At 36.0% G+C, this 19,423-nt stretch overlaps 2 protein-coding genes across 2 annotated transcripts; both read right to left on the reverse strand.

Moving 5' to 3' along the window:
- Positions 1 to 2,464: 2,464 nt before the first annotated feature.
- On the reverse strand, positions 2,465 to 6,070 carry LOC133875518 (3-ketoacyl-CoA synthase 2-like). Its single transcript, XM_062313680.1, has 2 exons — positions 5,285 to 6,070; positions 2,465 to 3,339 (listed from the first exon to the last, which is right to left on the reverse strand). The coding sequence occupies exons 1-2, from the start codon at positions 5,900 to 5,902 to the stop codon at positions 2,551 to 2,553; spliced, it is 1,407 nt and encodes a 468-aa protein (XP_062169664.1). The 5' UTR covers positions 5,903 to 6,070; the 3' UTR covers positions 2,465 to 2,550.
- A 10,734-nt stretch (positions 6,071 to 16,804) lies between these two features.
- LOC133876323 (secreted RxLR effector protein 78-like) lies at positions 16,805 to 17,293 on the reverse strand. Its single transcript, XM_062314597.1, has one exon. It carries the CDS (start codon positions 17,291 to 17,293, stop codon positions 16,805 to 16,807), a length of 489 nt encoding a protein of 162 aa, XP_062170581.1.
- Positions 17,294 to 19,423: the final 2,130 nt, after the last annotated feature.

The raw sequence follows: 19,423 nt of genomic DNA on the forward strand, positions 1-19,423 counted from the left end.
AAAATTATTCATCAACATAATCATAAGTACAAACCTTATGAAAGTTAAATATGAAATTACTCTCAACAATAATCACATATTTCACAACCACCAACTCGCTCTTGCCAAGAGCTAACAGTTAAATGTGAAATTATAAAACACTAAAATTCCTAAACTTGAACTATAATCATAAGTACACTAATGCCTTTAACATAAAGCTACAGAATTAGTTAAGTATCTTCTATTTTATTAATTACTAAAAATCAAAACTGCTATAATATTGCTGTTAAACATAAATGTTGAGTTATGCTATTAACAAAATATGTCCCAACCATCATATCCAGCCACAGATGAAAATTTCAATATGATATATTTTTTTCTAAACCGTCAACCAATCAGACAATTGGGCAAAGCAGGGGAAAAAGATCAAAGCAACCTGAACTGCTTTTCTGTACAGCAAGTGATTATAGCATAAGGATATGTACTGCCATTTAATTTTGCACCAATCTTAGCTGCCAACAATTCCAGTTGAAAAATAGAGCACACACCATCTCATTGTCAACAAGTAAGAGAAGATCCATTACATCAAGCCAATATCAAATACTTAATGCATGTGTTCATCAAGACCCACTACAAGACTGCATAACAATACAAGTGATAAAACTTAGAGGCAATAAATGAAAAATGCAAAAGAATTGTGAAATTGATCAACAAAAGTTATAATTAAGCCCACCACGACAAGCTGAAAATGAACCAAAAAGACTTCACTTGATACTTCAATCCAATGTCAAGAAAGCTAATACATACCAAAACTGAAAAGAATCCAATGAAAGCCCAGAAACCCAATTGAGGATAGAACTGCTTAGGTACACCTCACATGTAAAGCGCATAAAGGGTAAAGAGACAAAGAATCAAAACCAAAGATTCAAACTTTAATTATGCCAAGACAAGCTGAAAATGAACCAAGACCAAGTTTTCTTTGTAAGTTATATCAATTCAATGTCAAGAAAGCAAACAAATACCAGAACTAAGCAGAATACCTAATAGAAACCCAATTGAAGACAGAAAAGCTCAAGCACATCTCCCATGCAAAGAACTTAAAACAGGAAAACAGACAAAGAATCCAACACTCTATCAAAAATTCCCAAGTAGGATTAGCTTGAGAAGAGGCTCAGTCTCAACCACAGGATGACACAAACCCAAAAAAAATCTCACGTACCCATGTACCAAAACTTAGAGACTAAGAACAAAAATCCAATTAAAAAATATTGCTCCGGAGAACGCAAAAATCCAATGATTGTTCTGTCGAAAGGTCAAAAAAATGTAAAATCGTTTTGCAATGAAATGAGAGATCAATTTTTTTTTTCGACCACCAATTTATTCCTAGTAATCACAAAAGAAAAAAAGAAAAAGCAAAAAAAGTGATATTCCCTCCACCACTAACCAAAGCAACAATGCCAAGAACCAAAAACATAGAGAACAACAAAAATTTCAACTAATCAAGCATTGCACAAAACCCTAAGAGAAAGCAAATATTTGACCGTATACGAATCCAAAAACCAAAGCGAGATTTAGACTCATCAAACCAGATTTCAGAAAAATCAAACTCTAAAGAATGAGATGAGAGATTGAGAAAACCTGAGATTTTGTTGACACTGGGAGAGAAGGAGGCATCGCACAGGGAGGGGATTGAATAGCACTGACCATAGATCTGCTATCCAGAAAAAGTCAGCTCTGGCGCTCCTCGTCAGAGATCTGCGGAGAGAGAGAGAGAGAGAGAGAGAGAGAGAGAGAGGGAGACTAATAGGAGATCGGCGATGCTCGTCGTCGGCTCTGGCCCTCCTCGTCGGACCTGGTCGGAGATCCGCGGTGCTCGTGGGCTATGCTCCGTCTGCTGGGTCCGAGAGAGAGCTGGGAGAGGGACGGCGTCGGTCGTCTAGATGCGAGGTGATCGGTTCGTTGGATGTTGGAGAGGGGGAGATTTGGGAAATGGGGGGAAATTTTGGAAAAATTTTGTCTGGAAGTCTCTCATCCCGCGTTTTCATTGTTATTTTTATTATTATTTTTTTTTAAAAAAAAAAAAAATGAAACTTACTTGCCTACCGTATAGACGAACTCCTTGGAGGGATGGTCTTAACTACCCTCCATGGGGCTTTCGATGATGGCTCACCCATATTTTTACCGGGGGTGGTCCAAGCCTCCTTAGAATTCATGCAGAGGTGGTTGGACCATACGGTCCATACTTATCCTTCTTAATAGTCCTTTTGCTTTTTTGGGTGTATGACGTGGCAATTTCAACTATATGACTTTGTGTTGCCAGGTGTGACGTGATAAACCGTCCACAATAGTAGATGGACCATTAATTATTTGAGCAATAGGTTAATTGAATGATCAATTTGAAAACCATGTATAATCCAAAGAGTTAGTTATTGAAATTGAAAGCTTGATGACTACTTTGCATTTTTTCCAAGAAATTAGAAAACGGGTAGCCTTTATGATATTTATAACATGGAAGCCCTAAGATTAAAGGAAATGTTAATTAGGTTTCACATATAAGATACGTGCGAAGATTTAAGTAGCAATAGGTGAAACTTCAGCCACATGAACAGGAAACTCATCAATCTCATCCATCCATGGGTTGTACTTCTTCTCCTTTGCCGGGTCAACAGTTCGCAATGCACGCCACACAGCACTATTACACTTGAATCCTGACCCGAATGCAATTTGCCATGCCCGATCGCCTTTCTTGATCCTCCCCTTGGCCTCAGAGTAAGCAAGTTCATACCACACAGAACTGCTAGAAGTATTCCCAAACCTGTAAAGAGTCATCCTTGACGGCTCCAAATGCCACTCGGAAAGTCCGAGGTTCCTCCCTACCCCCTCCACCACCGCCCTCCCTCCTGCATGTATGCAGAAGTGCTCAAAAGCCAGCTTGAAATTTGGAACATATTGTTTTATCTTCATCTTGAAGATCTTCCTTCCAACTAAGTTTGCCAAAAAGAGGAGTTGTTCGGACATGGGAAGGACCGACGGCCCCAAAGTTGTGATGTTGGTTTTTAGGGCTTCACCGGCCACGGCCATTAGGTCTTTGGAGAGTGCGATGCCAACTTCTTTGGCGCAGTCTTCTTTTTGGAAAATGCAGTTGTAAGCATTGTCGTCTGCGCCCTTGTGGGTGCGTACAATGTGAATGAGTTCGTACTTTGATCGGCGGCGGTCAGATGGCCGGTTTGATAAGAGCATCGCCGATGCACCCATGCGAAAGAGACAGTTTGTGATGAGCATTGAGCGGTTGTTGCCAAAATACCAATTCAGAGTCAAGCATTCCATGCTCACCACTAGGGCATAGGAGTTGGGTCGCACCTGTTACATGGTGAAAGCTTAAATCAAGAGATCGAAATCTAATCATATATATGTTAAATCAAGAGAAATCAAACTAGCATTTCTAAGGCCTAATACACACCAAGTTATTGCATTAAAGCAAGCTAGCAATGCTTTATGCTTGAATGTATGCACTTGTGTGTATATTTTAGTACGATGTAAAGCATCGGACACATGTGCGTGACCTTTAGAATGCTTCCATTCAACAACTCTTTTCGTATCTATATTTTAGAATAATGGTTTTGTTGTTATATTTGTGGCTGCTTTAATGTTGGTTATAACTAATATTCTTGATCATCGATCATCAGGAGCACTAGGTAGTAAGCAGTAAGAGTGATCAGGAATTAATTAAGAATGTGGAGGCTTAAGATAGCAGAGGGCGGCGAGGACCCTTACATCTACGGTACGAATAACTTTGTTGGGAGGCAGATATGGAAGTTTGACCCTGAGGCTGGTTCCCCTCATGAGCGTGCTGAGGTTGAACAAGCTCGTCTAAATTTCTACAACAACCGCTATCAAGTCAAACCTAGAGCTGATCTCCTATGGCGAATGCAGGTACCTACACTCCTTTCCTCCCATGCCATCAAAATGGATCTACTCTCATATATATGCTTCACTTCATAACTACACTTTTACTACTTCTTTTCTTTTCAACCCTTTTTGCATGGTCTTCGATCAATTCGGTTCTCATATTAATGTTAATATACATGCGGAAGGCTGGTTCTACTATTATATGATATCAGAAACTCATTTTTTCTTCATTTTTTGTCTCTGTCCTAGGAACTCCATCTGCTTTTGTTCACGACTTTAATAAGATTCAAGGTTTTCTTTTGTCTTTTTAAGGAAAGATGATGTGACATGCACTAAAAGACGGAGATAGTTGGAGGCATGAAACTTAAGTGCTTCTGCCAGTGCCGCTGTGTGTGCGTGTGTAAGAGAGGGAAGAAGAGAAAGGAAAGATGGCAATGTAAGATTAATTAATATAGAAATCACTGTGATGGTTTTGAAGCAGTAGGGAGAAAAATAGAGTCATATATAAGTATAAGCTTGAAATGAAATGAGAAGATATTGGCATCACTTACTCTTTCTTTGAGCTGAATGCATGCGAAACCACATCTTCTTCAATGGGGAGAAGAGCGATTGCAGCCACCCCATTACTTAGGAGAAGTGGGTGTCTGGTGTCGGTTAAAAGAATGGGAGGAGTTTAAGACAAGGGGTAACTGTTGGTTTTGCTTAGACAAGGGTGAAGAATATTTTAGGTTACAATTCCTACGACATTTTAATTTACATTCCCTTGCAGACCAATCATGCGTATCACATTTTGCTCTTGGTGCAATGTCTTTGTCAAACCCATTTTGCCTTGTAGAAGAAGTCACCGCACCAATTCAGCAATAGTTTTCACACTTCCCACCACAATCTCTTCTTAGTTTGAGCAACTGAATCATGACCGTTGATTTTTGGATAGTCATGATCATACGATCAAGTGGTTTGATCTGGATCATAGGTTGCTTTAAAGGTAGATCCAACGGTTAGATTTACGTAACCGTTTGTGAAGTCAACAGTACGATTACATTGAGTTTGATCTAATAGTTGAGATTAAATAAGCGTTAATTATAATTTTAATCTAACGATCAAGATTAACTGTACTTGAATCTGATGCTCAGATTTTAATGACTGTATTACTGTTAATTGCAAATTGACATGTATGTTAGTAAACAAACATAAAAACTGTTGTTTTAACACCAAGTATAGTACTCATACTACAAACCAGTTTTGAGAATACAGAAAATTCTTTCTTTCTTCTTCTGTCTCTTTCAAAACCTTATGTATATATTCTTAAAATTTGAGTCTTTCTATGTAGTTTGGAGTTTGGTTTTGTTTTATGCAAAAACACAATCGAAGTAGGGCGAATTTAGTGTGTACAGACCTGTAACAGGCGTTTGGCAAGGTCTATAGAAATAAGTCCGGCGCTGCAGCCCATCCCAGCAAGATTATAGCTCAAAATGTTCCCTCTAAGCTTGTACCGGTTCACAACCATGGCTGACAATGACGGGGTTGGATTGAAGACGCTACAGTTCACAACAAGAATCTGTATATCCTTACACTGCACCCCTGTTTTTGCCAACAGCTCGTCAATGGCTCCGAACATCACCATCTCTGCTTCATTTCTTGCTTCCTCGACACTCATGTTCCTTGGGACGTCCAACAGTGATTTGGATGCATATGTCTTCTGACCGTACCCTGACCTCTCGAGGATCTTCTTCTGAAACGCTAAACTTTCTTCCGAGAAACTCCCGGTAAGCTCTGATCTTTTCATGAATGTTTCTCTGCTGCACGTTAGAGCTGGGCCCGGCTTGTAACATGCAAAGTTCAACAAGTAAACTTGTGTCGGACGACTCTTCAAGTAGATGGTTGCAAGGATGACTGAAAGCATGGTGAATGGAATTAGTAATGCGAGATTGATGAGCTTCAGGTGGGTGAGGAAACGAACGAAATCTTCGACAGAAAGATGAGCCAAAACTAGGCTGATGAGGGGCAGAACCATTGTTGAATGTGAACTGATCAACCCAAGAGCGAGCTAGCTAGTACTCTGTTTTCGCTTTTCCTTTTCCTCTTTGTGTGGTGAATTTGCTGGCTTGTAGTTTGAAGCTTTCTGCATGCAGAGACTGACGAGGAGGAAACTGCGCTACTTTGGTCTTTAGAAGAAGATGACTCAAAGTTGACAGAACGAGGGTATAAATTGATAAATTGCCCAATCAGATTATTATAAAGAGAGTGGACAAGCGCACAAGTTACAAATGGCAACAGAAAAATTGAAAATAATTAATTAATTAATGCCCCGTCACTTCAACCAATTAATTGAAGCTGTGTGCAAAATTATTGAAATCACGAGCCGGCCCTAAAGTGAAAAAGATGATAGAAGAAAGAGGAGAGGTGTTTAATGGTGCTTCTTTTTTAGTCATTCTAGGGTGGCTTTTTATTTTTATACTGGCTTTGATTCGGGGGAGCTTTTGTCTTTTTAGTCTTTCTAAAGTTATTACGGAGCTTTGGGTCTTTTAGTTATTTTAGAGCTATGAAACTTTGTGTTTTTTTTTTTTTTATTTTCGGTTTCTTCATGCAGTAAGGCTAATACAAGATGTTTCATAGGGAAGCGGTTTCTTCGTCCGTGTCGTCGGCGAATGTTTGGTTGAATTTTTTTCTTCTACATCTTCTTTTGAGGCTATATCTATGTTTTTCCGCCAGTTCTTGCAAGACGCGCAGTTTCTCTTTCGACATCGGCTTGTGTTGGGTGCTTTCTGTAGTTTTTTTTTTTTTTTTTTTTCTCTTTTTTTAGAGTAGTTTTTGAAAGTCTATCTGTCAAATTCACAGCTTTTACTGGACTTTTTACGGCTTGTTAGCTAGATCAGCCATCTTTTATTTGTTAGGGATGCTTTATTGTTAAAGAGTGATTCAAACATCTGTCCTTATAATATTTGTTTATTTGTAGGTAACATCCAAGTCAAAATTTCCTGACTTAGTCTATTCACTATATTTGCATTCGAGCGTCTTCAGCTTAATGCATAGTAGCTCTGGTTATTTTGTTAAAAATAAAAAAATAAAAAATTAACGTTATGTGCCTCTCTTTGACACATAATGTATGAACTTAACGGACTTCCAACCATTGTTAATTCTTAGATTCTTTTCCTTCTACTAGTTTTTATTTTTCGTACTTGCCACCATTTTTCTTCGGGCAGTGCTACGCACTAGCTAAATTTTCAGAATTCATTCAAAAATTTTGTTACATCCAAACATTACCCTTTTTCATATGGTGCTGTTGGTTTGCTCCTTCTAACCGTACTTAAAAAAGAGAAAAAAGAAAAAAAAAGGTTACATGTCACATGACATACTTATTGTAAATTATATATATACCTTAACAAATTAAAAGCATTATACATATTATAGCTGTTATTAATTTATTTTTATTTTTATTTTAAAAAAAAGACTCTGACCCGTCACCCTCTATGCATGAGAGGATGTTGCACCTCAGAAGAGAGGGACAACCACCACTAATGAGGGGTGGCCCCTTCACGCATTAGTGGTGGTTGGCTACTTTACCCTCTTTTTATTTTTTTTTATTTTTTTTTTATTTAAGGTAATTTAGAATTTAAAATAACAATGTCATTTGCCAAATATAATCGGTTCTTCTTTATGTGTTAAATGAGAGTCACTTGACATTAATCGATTAGTTTGACATGGTATATATACTATTGAAGAGAAAAGAAGAAAGATTACAACAAATAAAAAGAAATTGGCCAAATTATTTATTTCTTCCTCTGGTTCTTTTTTCATATCTCACTTTTGAAAACCATTATTGAATCTGTGAGATTCAGAAAATGAAAAGAAGAACTTGGGAGTGCAGCACGTCTCTTGTCAAAATTGAAAAATCCAAGTATCGGACGACTTGAGTGCATCTGTACGTAAACACCATAAATTTAATGATATTTTTAGAAAGTGTAATAATGAGAAAAATCAGGAATGAATGCATCACATGTCACTTGTCAAAATCGAAAAATATAAGCATAGGGCCACTTGAGTGCAACTATCTTTAAATGGAAACGACCAATAAATTTAATGGTAATTTTAAAAGAGTAAAAAAATAAAAAAGGAAGAAGTAGAAGAAGAAAAAAAAAAAAAAAAAAAAAAAAAAAAAAGAATGAATGTATATCACAACTCTTGTTGTAATCGAAAAATATAGTATAGGACCACTTGAGTGGATCCGTAGAGGCAAAATTAATGGAGTAGGTGTGTATAGTAGGCTTAGTAGGTGATTTTGAAGAGTTGTCAATGTCGTTACTGTGACTGCTTACACAATTGAGTTCAATGAGTTTGTCCATCTTTCTCAATTGAGTCATTTAATATAAAGGCCAGGACAGATGGCTTGGTGTTTGATTTTAAGGAATATTTTATACTCTGTCCTCCTCTTCCTTGCATTAATTCTAGCAGCTCTAGCCTCTATTAAAAGTCATAATATTGTTGTTCATATGATATGAGATCTATGTACACATTATTTATTTATGTTATTGATTTTAAATTCAAATTAGCAACTAACGAATATATTGATCATAGATGACAAGTATAAATATAAGAAGATAATTATTAACATATATATATATATAAAAAAAAAAAAGTATGCAAATAAGTACACTGAAATAACAAGAAATGGGATTAAATAAAGGATTGTGATTTCTTGTTATTAGAGTGCTTCAACTTTACAAAAAATTTAGCCAATTTATTGGAGGGGGTTGTGAGTTCATCTGTTCCGAACAAATAAATCTCGTATCTTAGGTTGTCCAAAGTAGGTGAAACCTACCGTTCATCTCATTTATGCTGCCCAAATTTTACAAAAATTCAACATAATAATATGGATTGTCATCCACCAACAAGATCCTACATAGCTTGTGACGTAAAAACGTGTTATTTATTTCTTTAGGATTGCAATTACAAATATTAATTAGCCATCTACACCTTCTTCTTTTTTGTCTTTTGTCTTTTTTCTTTTTTCTTTTTTTATTTTTTTTATTTTTTTATTTTTTATTTATAGAGTAGTTCTAGGTATACCACAACTATTACTACAAACTCATTCAAAACTAATGTGGTAGTCCACAATTAGTAAAATAATTAAGAGAACTTTAATTATTTTATCAATTATTGACTATCACATCTTTTTATAAATTGACTTTATAGTGAAAGTTATAGTCCATAACATTTGTTTGGTAACGTACGATTTTTGCTTTCTACCAAAAATGAAAAAGTATTAACAAACAATTCAAATTAAATACAAAATACTTAAAACTAATTTCACCTTTATTAAATTAAAAAAAAAAACCCCTTAAAAAGTTCACAAACAAATCCATAATGTTTTAAAAATTATAATTTTTAGAATACGTAATTCTCACGTACATTTTTTAGTACATTTTTTAGAATAAATTTATGATCCTCACTTAATTCATTAGATCACTAAGTTATACATGGAAGTAACAAAATAAACTATTGATATTTTGAGCATTTCTAATACTCACAAAAATAGTTTTTTTTTTTTAATAGTTATTTTGGTGAGCCAAATCACTAAAAAGCATAAAAAAAAAAAAAAAAAAACCCTCCCCAATAGCCTCACAAAAATAGTGATTTTTGTTTGGTGAGTAAATAATACTCGCTCTCCAAAAGAATAAAAAAATAATAAAATCCGTCTCTTTCTTTTATTTTTTTTTTCCACACCCAAAAAGCAAATGTTCATTTTCATCTCTCTACTTGGACGATTCTACATGGACGCATATGACCCTTTTTTGAACAATGTGACCTTAGGAAAAAATAAAAAATAAAAAAGATGACCATTGGGAAAAGATAAATTTTTAAAAATATGACCGTTATGATAAGACAAATATTCAAAAATATGACTGTTAAAAAAAGATAAATTTTTAAAAATATGACAATTAGAATAAAACAAATATTCAGAAATATGACCATTAGGAAAAGACAAACATTAAAAAATATAAATGTTATTAGATAAAGAATAAAAAAATATTTAAAAAGATTATTTAAATGGAATAGTGAAAGTGAAAGGCTACAATAGTGAGGCTGCTGGCCTGCTGGGTGTGCTTTAAAAAAGTGGATAGATAAAATAGAGAAAAATAATTTTTAACTATTTTGGCAAGTAAAATTTGATGAATCTACTAAAAATGAGCATGTGGAATACTTACTCTAGCCGCCCAATGCACCCAAAAATGTTATGCCACTAACATCAAGATTAATTAAATGCGTGATTACGTTAATTAATTGATGATCAAAGAGTGACAAATGGGTAGCTCAATCGACTGGAGACCACGCCTCATGAAGCGGAGGTCACTACTTCAAATCCCCCCATCCCTCCCTTGTGTGGACATGTCAAAATAATAATAATAATAATAATAATAATAATAATAATAAAGGAATGATACCATGAGTAGTATATATTTTACCTAATGAACATTATGAACATATTTATTAATGTGTTTTGGGATTTTTTTTTTCTTTGGTTTAAAAAAAGAAGAAGAAGTTATAATGTGACATAAAATTGAGAATTGTTTTGTGTTTTGAATTATTTGATAATGTCTTTGACTAAAAAAACAAACATGGAAGGCGGCCAATTATTTGTTTTTAAGTTGCAACTAGGCTTGTTGGGAGTGAAACACGTGTTGACGCCAAGCAGAACTAAAATTGTTATTAACAGCTTATGATAGTAAACATAAACTAAAGAATGAATGTGAAAGGTATCCATGAAGAGAGAAAATAACAAATAAGGAAGAGTTTTAAAGACCCTAGCCGCCCCAAATAAAACCGAGGAATACTTTTAAATTCAAAATATTATTCTCAAAACTGAAGTGTTGAATTAAGCCCACAAGTCAGGCTGGTGTATTTGGGATTGCGATTTTGTAGACAAAAAATGCGATTTTAAACTAAATCGCAGAAAATGAATCGTTTGAAAATTGTAAAAAATTACGATTTGAAAAAGCAGATTTCTGTTTTTTAAAATCGCAGGCAATAGGGTGCTATTTTGAAAACGCATAATTTTAAATGCTAACTTGCAATTTTAAAGGTCAAACTGTGATTTTGCTAAATGCTTAACTGAGTTTTTAAAAATTATTTTTCAAATCACACATTTTAAAATCGCAAACCCAAACAAACCCTATCTAAAGCAACCATGCTTTTTGCCAAAAATGATAAAAGTTTAATTATTACATAAAATAAAATTATGTATTACTTATATAAATGAAGGATTCGATCTAGTGACATCCACTTAATGAAATATGATCTCCAACTAATTGAGCTATCCCTTAAAGACTAAGTTTCTCCTAACTAATGCTAGAATCAAACCAAATTCATTTAAAATATCAATCTCTTCGTATGTTTCATTAACTATGGAAGGTGGGGTTGTTTGATCATTCGATATATACGGCCAAACGAGTAGATCAGTGAAATTAAGAATTGTACGTTTTTGGGGGCGCTCCAGGATATTAGTGTTTAGTATACGACAAGAAAAAGGAAAAAAATTATTTAATCCCTTCAATTTTTATTGTATTTGTAATTATCTCTCAAAACTTTAAAAAATTATTAATTCAATGCATTCATCTTTTTTTTTTTTTTTTTTTTTTTTTTTTTTTTTAATTTCACAAATCTGTTAGAATTTTGTGTTAAATTGTAATATGAATGTCCAAATTTTCAAAATACTCTTTAGAAAAAAAAATTCCAAAAATTTATGCCTTGATCAGGATATAATAAAATTTATAAAAATACCCACGTCAGAATATTTGAATATATATTAAAAAAAATTGGTATTTTAAAAATTTTAATAGGATTTAAAGAAGAATTTAAAGGCATGGATAAAATTAAAAGATAATTGAAAGATGAGATATACTAAATTGAGAGTTTTTGAAATTTAGTGAGATAATTACAAAAACAACGACAATTCAAAGGAATAATAAGTGGAGTTTTTTTTTTTTTAAAAAAACTACCTAGTTGGTGTTCACAATTTCTCATGATAGGATATATATACTAACACATATTGTTAGTAAAGATTTATCATTGGAAACATCATCTACCTCTTGTTAAAATGACTTGTGCAGAATCTGTATACTTATATCAAGTTGAGTGATGTTTGTTGCACATAAAATGTGTCTGGGCCGATATTTTTTAAGAAAAAAAAAAAAAAAAAAAAAAACAATTTGTCGCAACATATTTTGTGTGGAAGAAACATTAATCTATCAATTTATCATCTCAACCATCTTAGTTGTGGGCAGAGTAACTATTTTCACCTATTCTCCTGCTAAGCTTCTATTTTGCATCAGTATCTGTCCCCGAACTGCCAACCAAGCCATGTGAAGGAGTAAAACCATTGGAAGAAGCAGTGGTGAAGCTCCTCAATCACCTCACCCACCAAAACCTGATCAATGGGGAAGGAGGAAGCTAGCAACTCAACCGTCGAACTTTCTCATCGATCTGTCAGCATCGTCATTACTATTGCTCAGTACACTATTGCTCAGTACACAAATAAATGGAGATCACCGCCCTTCCCTGCCGACCCATTCAAATCTATCTGAATTTTGTGTCTTCGATTCCGGAAATAGTTGCAATATTTTGTCAATACGTCTCATCACTTCAGGAAATAGTACTAGCTCTACATAGCTAGGACCACATAGCTAGGAATAGGTAGTAGGATGAGCCACTTTTATGGTTATAGAGGTGTTGTTGAGTACGTTATATTTATTTATGGCCTTAAAACAGAAAAAATGAGAGTAATATATATATATATATATATATATATATGGGGGGACTGGTTTTTATTTTTCCTTGATGCATGGATCCACTTTCGATCTTTTCAAGCAATAAAGGAGAAAGGGATTAATCGAGGATGAGTAACGTGACACATACTTTTATTTTTTTCATCCTTTTAAGTAGGTGATCTTTAAAATTATTATTAAATTAAAATTTATATTATAATTAATGATAATTTTAAAAGCCACTTAAAAAAAATAGAGAAATAAATATAAAAATATAAAAGTGTGTGTAACATTACCAGTGGCGGAGCCAGAAATCTATCTTAGTAGGGGCGAAATTAAAGTAATAATTTTTTTTTTTTTATACTATATTTTTATTATAATACATAAAATTATTAGCATATTTCGATAGCTATTAATCTAACAAATTAACAAACAATAGCAAATAACATACTTGAGAGTGGCAAAAATTCTACTTAAACTTATCACTTGGCCAGTTGAACCAATCCCAAAGTATAAAGAAAACCTTATAAAAATAAAAATAAAAAATGACAATGTTGTTCTCATCAGAATAATAAATAAAAAACTATAATAAAAAAGAAGAGTCAATAAAATTATTTATAATCACATTGATGTCAAAAGAATAAATAAATAAACTGAATTCGAGTATGGAAGTTTGAACAAAAATAAAAGTTACAATTTATTAAGTAATAAAGATGAAAGATATTTTTTTTTTTTTTGGATGAATTAATTCTCTATAAACCACCAAAATAGAGTTATAATCCTCAAGTAAAAAAAAAAATGGAACACATCCAAATAAGAACAAAGGCAGCTAAATAGCATACCACACCAACAGAACAAGACTGCTAAACATTGCAGAAAAACACTATCAACAACTATAGATTATCCTATCTTAATCCAAACAAATACAACTATATATGCTTCAAATTGCAAATTGCAATTTGCAATGATTGTAAGTAATAAAAAAAAAAACAAAACAAAGAAAATTAACTTAATAACAAAAAAAAAATGCGGTTGTAGGCCTGACAAGTCACATGACTCACATTGCAACTATTAAAAAAAAAAATCTGAAAAGAAGTCAACAAAACAGAAAGGAAAAAAAAAAATCTGAAAAGAAGTCAACAAAATAGAAAGGAAAAAAAAAATCTGAAAAGTAAGATAAATTAACAAAACAAAACAAAAAAAATAAAAATTGAAAAGTCAGAGACTTCAACAAAATAAAAAGAAAAAAATATATGAAAAGTCAGATAAGTCAACAAAACAGAAAAAATAAATAAATAAATCTGAAAAGGCAACGTTGAAAAGTCAAGATAAGTTGGAAAAAAATAAATAAAAAATAAAAAAATAAAAAAAAAAAAGGAAAGAGAGAAAATCAACAAAACAGAAAGAAAAAATAAAAAATAAAAATTTTGGCAACGTTGAAAAGTCGTGAACCACATATTTCATCCCTTATCTAGTTATCTTGAAAGAAAAAAGCAAATGAAAGAAAATCTGCAGTCTTTTATTCGTGTCATCCATTATGCCCATTGCCTACTACTAGAAAAGAAAAGAAAAAAAGGTAGATGGCTTGCTTAGTGCTTACCATGCGAGTTTCTACGTAACCAAATCTGGCGTGCCAGAACCACCATCAACTCCACAGTATTCTTTTCAAAGCAGTGAATAAACTCTTCCAGCAATGCCTCAAAATTGGCAGCCTCAATTCTGCATTTTTGAAAACATGATTTTCTCTCCCCCCCCCCCCCCCCCCCCCCAAACGTCCTGAGCTACCGGACAGCACCATAGAACATGAAGGGTTGTCTCGGGCTCCCTCTTACAACAGGGACAGAGGCTATTATCCACTACTTGTCGCTTAGCCAGATTGGAGGGAGTCGGTAGAATATTATGGCACGCACGCCAAGTGAACATTTTTACCTGATTTGGTACCCGCAACGACCATATGAACTTCCACACTCCCTTTCCTTGGTTTGACTCTAAGCTCTGGCCACAAGCAAGGGTGGATAACTCCTTACCTAAGTGATACACACTTCTCACTGTAAAAACCCCATTCTTAGTTGCTTTCCAAATTTGTCGGTCCTGGGGAAGGCATGGACTCAATGGAATATTGTAGATAACTTGAGCCTCTTCAGGCAGGAACACTTCTGTGAGGAGTTCCCTTTTCTAGCAGCCCTGGGTCTGATCTATCAAATCAGAAACCATAGCAGTTTGCCCAAGCAGATTTGTGGGAGATTGAATTGAATGAGTAATTGGCGTAGGCAGCCACCTATCCCCCCAGATTTTAATTGAATGCCCATCCCCAACTCTCCATTGTAGCCCTTGTGAAAGCAGCTCTCTTGCATTATTGATGCTTCGCCAAACAAAAGAGACCCGAGCTCCAATAGGGACCTCCATAAAGGTAGCGTTTGGAAAATATTTTGCTTTGAGGAGCCTAGCAGAAAGTGATTCAGGGTTTTGAAGAATTCTCCACCCTTGTTTGGCAAGAAGAGCTTTGTTAAAAATAACCAAGTCCCGAAAACCAAGTCCTCCTGCTGCTTTAGCCACTCCCATCCTCTCCCAACTCATCCAATGAATTTTCGACGTTTTATTCATATGGCTCTACCAAAAGCTCTGCATCAGTGCATTGATCTCCTTGCATAAAGATATGGGTATTTGGAAAACCCCATTGAGTAAGTAGGTATTGCTTGCACCACTACCTTCAATAAAACTTCTTTACCAGCTTGAGACAAAAAGTTTACCTTCCAATTCTGTAAACGATTCAATACCCTCTCCTTAATCTGCTGGAAAGCTTGTATCCGTGATCTGCCAACAAATGTAGGTGATGAGTACCAAATATTGTATATTTGGACCCCTTGGTTTACATTAATTAGACCTTTAGTTTTGTTATTTTCTGATGCTTTGGTTAGTTTTTGTGTTTTTATGTTTTGTAGGTCAATAATTGAGGAATGACAAATTCATGTGGAATTGCTTGAAAAATTCGAAAGTTTTGAAGAACTCGATCGATCGAACTTAAATTCGATCGATCGAATTTTGCCCGAAGTCGATCGATCGAACTTTCCCAGAACTTACTTTTGCAGAAGCGCGCCAGAACACCTAATCAGGAGCATCTCCATGACAAAAAGCAGTTCTCCCTTTGATTTTCACAGCAGAACACGCTGGTTTCGTGACCTTGGTTGTCTCTAGCAAGAGAAGAACGCTAGAGGGGGTTAGAGGAGTCATTTTACATGAGTTTCTAGCCCTAATTTCCTTCTATAAAGCCATAGCCATTCCTCCTTATTGGGAGAGTTCAAAGAGCAGTAGATAGGTTTAATTTCGTGCATTCTGTAGTGTATTCCAGTAGCTTTTGTTCTTAGACACTTTCTCTTTGTTAAGCTTTTCTTCTATTTCCATGTTTGTTCTTCATTTTCTTGTGGTGTTCTTAGTCATGGAAGGCTAGTAACCTCAACTAAGGTTGAGGATGAAACCTTTCCAGTGATGACACTCACACTCTTGTTATACTACTTGCACATTTAATGATATATCATATTTGTTGTTCAAATTCCATTCATTTAATGCTTCATCTTTTGCAATGAATGTGGTTGGTGGTAGATGTAGGACATTTAATATGTTTCAAACGATGGATACATTGTTTTATCGGTTTGAATGATGATATCCATTGTGATTTGTTCATTGAATGGATACATTGAATGATTTGATTTCAAATGGGTACTCTTTGTGATTTATTTTTGAGTTAGATTCATTTAATGGTTCTAGAGTTAGTGGTAAAGAAACTTGAATGACACCCTAAGCTTAATATTCTTTGGGTGTTCAAGTGGGAACCAAGAGTGTGAGTTGTTGAATTTGGTTTGGTAGATTCATTAACCTTAGTTCCTTTTAATTTGCATATTTCATTTCATCTCGTTTATTTAGTCTTTTGTTCTTGAATCAATCCTTAAACCTTTGGAACTAGGTTAAAATGAGGTTGATTAAACAAGACACCAATATTTGACCATTTCCCTGTGGATTCGACTTCGCACTTGCACACACTATATTGCAAACGATTCGTGCGCTTGCGAGTACTCATTAAAACTCACAATAGTAGGTAAGCCAAGATAAGCATCATTGCGATATGTTTCTGCTAGACCCGAAAACCTGAGGATTTCCTAACTCCTCTCCAAGCTCGTATTACGACTGAAGAAAACAGATGTTTTGTTTACATTGAGCTTCTGCCCGGATGCATTTTCATATGTACCCAATATCTTCATCAGCCTACGCCACCCCACAACATTTGATTTGCAAAACAGGATGCTATCGTCCTCAAAAAATAAATGGCTAATTTTAGGACCTCTTGGGGAAGATGGCATACCTGAGATTGCACCTCGTTGTTCTGCTCTCGAAATTAGAGCGCTTAGAGCTTCTGCACAGATGATGAAAAGATATGGGGATATGGGGTCCCTTTGGCGAATCCCCCTTGATGGCCGAATGTCCCCCACTAGACTTCCATTAATAATTACTGAGTATTGAACCGAGGTCACACATTGCATGATCAAAAACACCCACCTCTCATCAAACCCCATTCGAATCATAAGCGCCTCCAAAAACTTCAATTCCACACGGTCGTAGGCTTTGCTCATGTCAAGCTTGATTCCCATGTAGCCTACTTTGCTCATGTCAAACCACCACTTTTACCTATACAGTCCACTTCAAAGCAGTTTTCGAATCCAAGTTTGATCCGAACCACCTCCGCCTTCCTCTGAGTCAACTTAGTTTCCATTAGGAAAACTAAGTGGGGTCTCTTTTCCTTCACCATTTGATGAAGGCTTCGAATTGTCCAGGGGTTCCCAAGCCCCCGGCAGTTCTAGCTTAAAACAATCATGGCTGTGGGCGGTGCTGACTAGCAGCCACCGCCTGACTCTACCCAGCATCTGTGCGAACAACTTGGTTTTTCTTGCCTTTTTTAACATTGCCCACCTGGTCTTCCGTCTCCCTCTCGGCCTGCTTCCTTTTCCCCTCCGATTCCCAGGAGATCACAGGCGTGCCAGCTGGGTCATGTTGCGCCCGGGCTCGTTTCTTCCATGTTGGTTTACTTCCAGCATGTCTTCTCAAAGAGTATAGCCCCGCCTCATCTGGAACATGCACGAGGCAATTGGTCTGACTAGTCTCAAAAAATGACAAACCTTTCTGTGGTTGAAAGCTATCGGATGACTGTGTGGAAACAGTATTGACACTTGGAAAGTAAGAGTCAGTCTTCATATCTTTAAACAATTGTATGTTTTCGCCTGCCTTCAAACAACTCCAAGTCATTTGGTTTAAGACCGGGTCCCATTGGCCCACATATTTAGGAGTTGGAATTACCTCCTTAGCCTTAGTTGACTTATCAATATTCCTCCCTTCTGTCGCACCAAAGTAGAAAATCTCTTTTCCTTTTTTGTTCCGTGAATCCCTGTCCATCCCTTTAACTTCCCCTTTTTGGCTTGTTTCCCCTAGCTGGTTTAGAGATTTTGTTTCCTGAAAGCTAGAGCTTCCATCCTCGCCAATCAGAGAAGACTAAAAATCACGCCGGTTATGGTTCAAACAATCATTATGTTCATCCGTTTCAACATTCCCTTCTTGGAAAGGATCTTCACCCGTAACGTTCGCCCAACCATTATGGTCAGTTACCATATTTGCCATCTCTTCGTAACGGCTAGGGTTTTGAGCCCTGTATCCAGCGCCACCGCCCCCAGTGGCCACCTCCGCCGCCGGATTTCTCCCTGAGTGCTTCCCAATCGTTGGTGCTGCCTCCTCGGTTTTCCACTGTCCTCCCCCATGCTGTCTTTGGCAGAACATGGAAGGATTCTTCTCATCGGGAAAGTAACTCTTAACCAAGGCCCAAAAGGTTGTTCATCATTTGGTATTGAACTACGTCCACTTCCTGCACTTCGCCAGCCCTTCTGGCCATGGAGGATCACCCCGCATTGATAGCAGTATTTGGGTAGCTTTTCATATTTGAAAGCTATCCAGATCGATCGGCTTTGGACATGCAACATCCTACCTCTCTCCAATGGTTTTGATAAGTCCAGCCTAATCTTGACTCGGAGGTATTCCCCCCCACCCCGGTTCATTGTCATGCACGTCAACCTCCTCCACCTCACCAACAAAAGGCCCTATTTTCCGCCCCGTCTCTTTGCCCATGCATGCCAGTGGTACGTTGTACATGCGAACCCAAAAAGATGCATGTTCAAAATCCATTGCCTCCGGAGGAGTTAGCCCGTCAAACTCAGCCAAAGAAATTAAGTTTCCATCAAAAATCCACGGCCTTCCCTCCAATACTCGGATCTTATCACCAACCTCATCAAACTCTGCAACAAACATATTTCCCCCAATAACCTGGAAATTAATCGACCCAACGGGTCGCCATATTTTGATCAAAGGTGCCCTGAAATATTCTTTTGGGACTATACGTTCCGCCATTATCTTCGCCACCAAACAAACTTTTCCTCGGTGAACCATTGGTTCAATTTCATCCACCTCAAGTGAAACACCATTATTCTCCGCCTCATTAAGCGAAAACTTTCCCCACCTTTTTGTTAACTCTTCCTCCATAACGAACTATGCGTCTCAAGCGAGGTTAGAAGAGACGGCTCCACAAACCAAAAAACTCCAAATCCTTATCGGACCATAGGACAACAGCTTCACCTCTAGGGTTTCAGAAAGAAAACGCGTAGAGGGAAGAGCAAAGTGATTGGATTGTATGAAAAGTTGTGTATAATGATTGGTATGGTAAAAAAATAATAAAATTA

This window comes from Alnus glutinosa, chromosome 8 (genome assembly GCF_958979055.1).
Source record: "Alnus glutinosa chromosome 8, dhAlnGlut1.1, whole genome shotgun sequence".
NCBI lineage: Eukaryota > Viridiplantae > Streptophyta > Magnoliopsida > Fagales > Betulaceae > Alnus > Alnus glutinosa.